The sequence below is a fragment of the Galeopterus variegatus genome, unplaced genomic scaffold (assembly GCF_000696425.1).
Source record: "Galeopterus variegatus unplaced genomic scaffold, G_variegatus-3.0.2 Scaffold4061, whole genome shotgun sequence".
NCBI lineage: Eukaryota > Metazoa > Chordata > Mammalia > Dermoptera > Cynocephalidae > Galeopterus > Galeopterus variegatus.
The window spans coordinates 148,523-157,496 of NW_007730172.1; the positions used below are offsets into that span (position 1 = coordinate 148,523).

The 8,974-nt window shown below is 35.2% G+C and overlaps 1 protein-coding gene across 1 annotated transcript in view; it reads left to right on the forward strand.

The window, feature by feature from the left end:
- The window catches only part of WDR72 (WD repeat domain 72), a gene marked incomplete at its 3' end in the record, with an annotated part of 55,534 nt that extends 48,019 nt beyond the window's left edge, over nt 1-7,515 (forward strand). Inside the window, exon 14 of the mRNA XM_008586639.1 lies at nt 7,313-7,515. Within this exon, the coding sequence (XP_008584861.1) occupies nt 7,313-7,515 (203 nt within the window). The remainder of the gene's footprint in view (nt 1-7,312) is intronic.
- Nucleotides 7,516-8,974: the final 1,459 nt, after the last annotated feature.

Here is an 8,974-nt window from a genome sequence, read left to right on the forward strand (position 1 = left end):
GCAAACTACTGCCATGTACCACGGGAGAATCGATTGTGGTGACACAATTTTTGTCCTCCCATGTCCACCATATTCTTCCCCTCAAAAGAAAAAAAAAAGACTTCATAAGACTATACCCCAATTTTTCTTTTCCCAATACCTTTCCTCCTTCGAGGAAAAAAATTTCATGTCAACTCAACAAGATACTGACCTGATTAAATTAATTGACATCAGCAATGAATAAATGATAGAATCAAATCTCTTCAAGGACATTGTATCCAATAAGTAAGTTAATCTTCAGTCAAGAGCAGGAGGGATCACACATTGTATACATATATTGGAATATAATGCTCTACCCCAGAAATATGTACAATCAATATGTTTCAGTATAAAAATGAGCATGAAGGATGAAATCTACTTTTGAAATATTTTAAAATTAAAAAATAAGAATGCCTGGTGTAAAAAATTCAAACAATACCGAGTGAATGACATTTTGCAATACTTAGAAGCAGTACAATGTTAATGTTTTATATATATATATATATAATAGATCATTATAAACAATGAAATATGTTCTTCTCATAATACAAAGAAACACTTTTCTGTAAACATTCATCTCTTAAATTGGTTGTAAATTTTATTGAGTTTTAGAGTGAGGTTAAAAATTAAAATTTAGTCATAGAATCTATGTTGTTAGCACGTGTTTAAGAGAGTATTTAATAAGTAAATACCTTAGCAAGAAACCTTAGTTTAGGTTTTGTTTAAAATGAACGCACTCTTTGTAATCCTTATACGTCACAGCAACTTTAAACCTCTATGTGTTTAAATCTTTTTTTTTTTCTTTCACTCTTTCAGCACCTCTGTATTCTATTTTTCTAGAGGTCAATGGTCAGAATTGGATGTGATAGGTGAGTGTGGCCTAGCTGATAAATCCCAGTGTTGCCGGGAAAGTGCTGGAGGCTGTGGCAGAGCTGAGGTTAAGGTCGTGGTGGTCAGGGACTTTTTAAAAATGTATTCTATATACCCTAAAGGTATAGAAGGTTGATGTGAAGCCAATCGTGAGTTTGTTATCATATTAGGGCCTTTATAGGGCATAAAATGAGGCAAGACCTTGACGATCTATTTTACAGCTGAATTTATTATATTCAAATATATTTAGGAATAAAGATAAGTGCCTTTATGCCTAATTTAATATTTTCAGATTCATTCCCCTCTCTCCATCCTTCCATTATTTTCTAGTTAGCTAAGTTTGATACTTCCAGGGCCCCTGTTCCTGGTCAGGACCCCCATCAGTTATACATTTTCTGGAGTAAAAGGCAGTAACTGTGAAATGGTTTTGTTAGGAACAGGCACTAGGTCGATCTCCATACACTCCTGTGAGCAAGGCAATGAACTTTATATGTAACTGAAGGTAAATGATAAATCTCACAATAGACCTGATGCCCAAATTCCTTGGTACGTGGAATTTGATTACACTGTCTGTTTTGTTGAAACTTGATTTTATGAATCTGACTACCAAATTGATATTGAGGCCATTTTTTTTTCCTTGGTGCTTTCAAAACAAACCCTGAAGTGTCTGCTGGAGCTTTGGTCACCCGTTATTTGCCTCAGACAAACTACTGCCATGTACCACGGGAGAATCGATTGTGGTGACACAATGTTTGTCCTCCCATGTCCACCATATTCTTCCCCTCAAAAGAAAAAAAAAAGACTTCATAAGACTATACCCCAATTTTTCTTTTCCCAATACCTTTCCTCCTTCACTGTGCAATACCCATGGTAGTGTCAGTTAGAAACTACCTGCCTGATGAGGGAAAGAGCTAACTCTATAGTGTGTCTGTTCACATGTTCTTGCTGTTAAGCTTTGTTCATGTAAGTAAAATATATATTCATTACTAATCACATAATAGGAATTATTTAGCAAATTCTGCTTTTTTCACAATCCTATGATAAGCAGAATATTTAATTTAAAACATTCCCATTTTTTGTGAAACAAATTGTTTGAAATTTGTTGGTTACAATATACATGCTTTTGGTGGGCTGGGAGAATTTTATGTTCTTTTAGTAATGCTATTTTTATAATGTTTTTCTGAGGGAAAGCACTATGAATTATGGTAAGTCAATTACTGTCTTAAATTTATTTATGTACAATTTTTAAATAAAATGTTTCTTACAACATGACAAAATATTAATCCATCTGGGTGATGTTTTTGAAGATTATTTTATTATTCTTGATTATCTGCAGATGTAGTCATCAGGTGAGTGATTTCTTTTTTAACCGTTTCTTTTCCTTTTGGAATAGTAGCTATTTCGTTTTCCACAGACTGAGTGTATGTAGTTGTTAATTCGTAGTGGGACATTTGTCCAGCTCAAGGTTTTAAATATATAATTTAATGCTATCCATTAATTGATAGTAGGCTATGATAATTTTTTAATTTTGGAAAGCAAGTATTGGTGGGAGTTGAATGAAATGTTTAAGTAGAAGACAGCAAATATTAAAAATTTGGCAAATTACAATGGATATAAAATTGAGAAAGGAACTTCTAGCTGTTTGGAAGGGAATTAAATTATAGAATATCACTACTCCTTCCATATCTTTATGTAGATATTTAGGTCTATTACATCTTTAAGGCATACGTTTACAAATGTTCTCTTTACTCTCTGTCCTGCTCTTCTACCACAGTTGAAGGCTGTACCTTTCCTGTTGCACATGTGATACTTATCCTGATACTTATACTTCAAAATCAGATCTCATAACAGGCACGTCACAAAGTAATCATTTGTCCTATTTAAAAATAAAACAAACAAAAAACAGTAGATGCCCTATAAGTATTGAAAACCCCAGTGCACTTACAATACAGCTGTATTTTGGCAACATATGGATTTGCAACACTTTCTGAATCTTCCTCCTTTCTTCTTTTTGTGTGCAGAAATGGCTAACGGGTTTGTGCCGGTGTTCTGAAACATCTCACTCTGATAAAGTCTCTTGGAGATGGCACACTGTCTTTGGACGTCAATCCTCGCTCATCTGATAGTGCTTACACTTTGTCTTTGCTCTGGCCTCTACCTCGAACTCTACATGCTCTTTATTTAGGTGTCCTCGAACTTGGCCTTTACTACAATAGAAACATTTCTGTCCCCTTTATATTTAGGGCCCTTTAGGTAGGTAACAAGCAGTAGAAGCAGAGTAAAGTTGGTTTCATCAGAGAGGTATTTATTGTAGGGATTCAGATGTGTAGAGCAGAGACCTCAGGGGCACTAGTCCTTAGGAAGGGACTGGAAACAAAACTAGAAAGTTGCAAGACCTCTGTCTCTCTTTCCTTCCCTCTCCATTGCTGCCTCTCTCTTTGCATTTTCTTATTCTTTTCTCTCTTTAGACTAGCATGTCCTCTCCTCAGTCCATAGGGCAAGTGATATTCAGGGACTGGCTTGCTGTCTCCAATTCCAAATTCTTGGGGCATCAGGAATGACCTGGCAACATAGCTGAGAGTGGGAACAGGCATTGGACTTGTGAATGCCACCTTTCCCAGTGCTGGCCTGTTCTGTGCTCTAGGGTCTAAGTTTATAATGAGCGTAGCTGGGCATTAGCTCTTGTCATACTGAGACCTTGGTATGCTCTCAGGCTCTGCAGCCACACCCTTCCACTGCCCACCGGGAAAGGATAAAATTTAATTTATTCATTCAGTGAACATTTATAGAACCCTGCTTTATGCCAGCATCATAGAATACATATTTGGGAAAAAGACTTTAGTATCTGGTGGGGAAGCAGCCTGGAATCTAAGGAAGCAGTTAAATTACACCAGTTACCAATGTGGTAAGTACTCTGAGGTCAAGAAGCTGAGATGAAAAACAATGCAAGATAGGCATCTATTTTAGAAAGGCCTCTCTGAGGAGGTGAGATTTTAATACCTAAAGAATGAGATGGAACTAGCAGGAAAGAATTTGTTGGTTTTCATGGAAAGAAAAAATCTAATTTGTGAGCAGAGGGAGGATGACATGGGAGAAAGCAGGAGAATATGACTTGTAGGTCAAGGAGTTTGGATTTAATCCCAACTGTAGCCACAGTAAAAAAATAAATTAATTAAGAAGAAATCATTAGCCAGGTTGCTGAGTCATATAATCCATTAAGAAGTATTATCTACCCTTTAATTTGTGCCAGACCCCAATATGGTATACTGAGGATTAAAAAATAAGTCAAATACCTAATCCTCCTCAGATTTTGATCATAATTTAGCCTGAGAGATGAGGCTGACTGAGGAGGTTCAAGTCTCAGGAGGCAGTGGGGGCCCAAGTTGGCCATATGCCCCAGGACCATGGGCCTGAGATCAAACAGCTTTCAGAACCAGAGGACCAAGGAGGCTTGTTAAACAGATCTCAAGAGGCTGAGTGAGCTTCTCTGCCATGTGATGGAGGGGTTGTCACATAGTACGGCACTCACTGTGTGCCAGACTCTCTAAGCACTTTCCAAGTACCTACTCAATTTAGTCCTCATAGTAACCCTGTGAGGTGGTAATTATTGTGATCCCTGTTGTACAGATGAGGAGACTTAGGCAACCAAATGTAAAATAACTAGCTGAAGACCTCCCAACCGGTAAAGGTAAAACCAACATGTGAGCACAGGGCAGTCTGGTGCCAGAGTTTACCTGTTACCACCATATGTCCTTGCTGTCAGCCCTGACAGGTAGGGAGGACATTGACTAGACACAGTGCCACACGGAGTCATAGGCAACCTTAGTTTTTAAAAATTTTTTAAAGCTCTGGTTTTAAAAATTTTTGATTAGGTATGTGATGGGATGTGTTGAATTGGTGGTGAAAGTAGGATATACAAGTGAAAATATTGTCTATAGCGGTCTAGGGATCTGCAAAGGAGGTCTTGGCTGCTCCGTATATTTCTGTGCACTGACTTTTGGGGGAATAGACAATATTGGACCAGTGAAAGTAGGATATACAAGTGAAAATATTGTCTATAGCGGTCTAGGGATCTGCAAAGGAGATCTTGGCTGCTCCGTATATTTCTGTGCACTGACTTTTGGGGGAATAGACAATATTGGACCAGTGAAAACTAATGTTTCCTTCACTTTCTACCAGGATGTTCATTGTGCTAAGCTCTCTTTGCTTATGATTGGCTCAACTATCTAATGTACTATTATATAGTTTAGAATTAAAATAAATTGTCTCAAACCTCAAATTAATAAAACAAATAATAACAAAAGTGCAAAGTATGTACTGGAAAGCATGGGATACAACAAAGATATTACTTGGGATAGATTTTATGTTTTTGTTTTGGTTTGTTTTGCAGTCCAGTTTGAGGGAAGAGATGGTATGGTAACCTTCAATAATCCTTAACTCACATATGTCTCTATAGCTTTCCTTGTCATGGTCAGATTGATTGAAATAAAGAGTAAGTTCAAGTTAACTCATATTCGTGATGTAGCACAGTGACAAAAAATTCTAATTATCATTGAGTTCACTTTGGAAAGAAAAAGTTCTCCTGAAATTGAAAATTGAGTTAAGCAATGCCAGGAAACAGTGACTACTCTGTCTCTTGCCCAAGGCAGTTTATCAGAGTTGCAAAGGCACCCCTTGTTGGAAATAAGTGTAAGGCAAATACCATATGTATTAGAGTGCATTAAATTCTTTCCCAAGAATTCTCAAAATATTTTAAAAATATTCCCAGAAAACCTGTGAAAAGAAAGTATCCATGTTCAAAAAGAGATTTCTCAGAAAGACAGAAAATTTTATCAGGTGACACAGTTACAAGTTCTGAAATACAGCCATTTTCAGGAAGCAATAATAACTATTATTGTTGGTTTGAGAAACTTTTCTTATTGTCATTCTTGAGAGAAAGGGTTTTCCTGATGTGGCTGCCAGCTTCATTTGTTGACAATATGTCAATCTCGATGGAAAAAGAAAGCTTAGGAGAATAACATGTTTATAATTTTTATGTTAAAGATGCTTATTTATGAATATAGAAATGTTATAATAAAAAATGTTGTTGTAAAGTGACTTGTGATTGAAATTCCACCTGCTATTTTATAAGTAGCTGTTACTGGTTCAGAATTCAAAGTACCAACTAATGGTAGTTTAGTGCTGTAGAGGAAGGATATGGAAGAGGAGGAGGAGAGATGAGAAAGGATTGAATAGTCATAATCTCCAAACATAATACCTGTCTACCTATCTAAAGACATAGTGGTCTACAATTATCATTTCTGTTTTATTATTGTAATATCTTTAAGTTAATATTATCTTAATACTATCAATAACAATTAATTATCTTCTTAAATAGTACAACTAATTCTTTCTCATTGGAAGGAAAGGAATAACATGAAGGTTATTGTAATTTCTTTAAGTTAATATTATCTTAATACTATCAATAACAATTATCTTCTTAAATAGTACAACTAATTCTTTCTCATTGGAAGGAAAGGAATAACATGAAGTGTAATCTGTATTTAGGTATTGTTTGTCAAGTAAGTTTTCCTCAGTATCTTTGTTCAGTAGGATGTAAGTTATACATTTAATAATGCAAATGAACTCATAATTGATATGCAACAGAGGTTATGATTAATTCATATGTACTTGGATTTCACTGAGTGTATGGTGTTGAATTTTATAAAAACATTTAACTATTTGTGAATCACTTCCTGACACTTCTGCTGTATTTTATACTTGGTCCTTTTAACTTTAAATTGAACATGCCAGCACCCTGCCAGCACCCTTAAATTCTGAAACTGCGAGAATGGCAAAGGACAAAAGGGTTTTGTCCCTTCTAATAACCTAAGAAATAAAAGCCAAAGGATATAATGGCAACAGTACCAACAATAACAGCAACAACAAAAGCTTGTGGGGACACGGGTGACGGACGTAGTACACAAGCATCTCTGTTCTCACTTGTTCACTCAAATTATATACATTACCAAGAGAAACATTTTAAGCTTGGCAAAACACTGTGGACTCCGTGTTGTTTGTGAGTTGGAACACTAGGGGACAGCACTAAAATATTCCATAGTTGTTCATTATTGATCTCTTGCATACTGTATGATAAATAAGAGATTTTACTGCTAAAGACTACTGAATGTCCTTTTGATTTCCATGGATGAAAAAGCACAAAGAAGAAGATGAGATTTTCAAGTCCTTAATTTCGACCTTTATGAGAGAGTGATTTGAATAATTTAGAAAAAGCTCCCAGGCTGTCTTTTTGTTTGCAAGAATATAGTAAGATGTGATCACTTAAGGAATTGTGATTCTTCTATAAGGAATGTTTTTTTCTGTCTTTTTATTCTGTTGGGGTAAATCTTTTGTTTAAATTTTTATTTTTAATCTTGTTTTCCAGGCACTTTGGAAAGACATGAGACAGGAGAAAGAGCAAGGATTATTCTTGATTGTTGTGATGGTTCACAGCTTGTGAAGCCTGAGTCTGTACTTGCAGTTACTTCAGAGACACACAAGCACAGAAGTGTAGAGCAGAGATCCTCCAGCTCTCACCAGCGTGGGCCAGTACCGTGCGCCGGTCTGCAGGTGGAGTCTTCACGTACGGTAAGTTCACATCTAGACGCTGCTTGATTATCCACCCAAGTAAGAAGTAACATGCCTTCATAAATATGGGACACTTAAATATCAGCACAAAAGCAAGAACTCAGAGACAATTGCATCTACTAAGTGATCTTAGGTGAATCAGAATAACTTTTTGAGTGATTATTATACTTGTTATGGTATTATTTTTGACAAGATAAGTTCTGGCTTATCAAATTTGAGTCAACTTTATACTAACTATGGTTTTCAATGGAGAGGGGAAAAACTATATTCTGTGGTTTGGATCCATTTTCTTTTTTCAGTTGAAAATATTTGACTTCTTTTTAAAATGCTTATTGCAAATAAACAAAAGGATATAAGAAAACTAGATAATTGTATGGACAATTCTTTTGATATACTCAGCATGTGTAGGATCACCAGCTCTTTAGGATTCCAAGCCTCAGTTAATACACAGTAATGGAGTTGGCATTTATTCTCACCAACCAAGTCAACCAGCTTAGAGTAAATTTGGGCTAGCTTTATTATTTTTCATTTATAAACATGATATAGTAATTTAATCTGATTTCTTTAAGGGATAATTTTCTATCTTTCTGTCTTTACACTTCCAAGTTATCCCCTTTAGTATGTTGTAAACTATTTCATGTACATGCACATGTCTAATGTATTTCTTCATGTAAACATATTTTCATGATATTATATATGTATATATCAGTTTTTAATGGCTGCATCATGCTCTATATTGTGCTTATACTATTGCTGATATAAATTATTTTTATGGCTCAATTAATGGATTGCTTTTTATGTTTCACTTTTATGAATAATACATCTATGAACCTAAAGCTTTTTTCATCAGGACTATTTAAAGGATAGATTTCTGAAAGTGGGATTTCTTAGTCAATTTGTAGCTGATTTTTAATTACATATTGTAAACATTTTCAGTTATTTTAACGATATTATGAAAACTGCTAAAATATCATTATTAAGGACTTTAAATGAGATTTTATTTTACCTCATGTGTACAAATGTAGTTAGAAGCAAAAGGATGAATTGTCATCAAGATATTATGAAAACTGCTAAAATATCATTATTAAGGACTTTAAATAAGATTTTATTTTACCTCATGTGTACAAATGTAGTTAGAAGCAAAAGGATGAATTGTCATCAAGAAAGGCCAATCGGCTGCCTCCAAGCAGCATGGGGTTGCTAGCGTGTAATCTAGGTTTTTAAGTTTAGAGACCCGATTTAGATTTTATCAGGAGTTCAGGATTTGTCAACCTTTTGAGAACTGAGTCAGACTAACCAAACACCTAAGAAATGACAATATAAACTAAAATGACAATTCTTTAATTTGCAGTGATAAATATAATTGGGATTCTGTCTGTTCAGCACATTCTCACTATAGCAAAGCTGGGGAGGGTGGTTGGCACAAATTGTAAGAGGGGATAAACTAAAATGACAATTC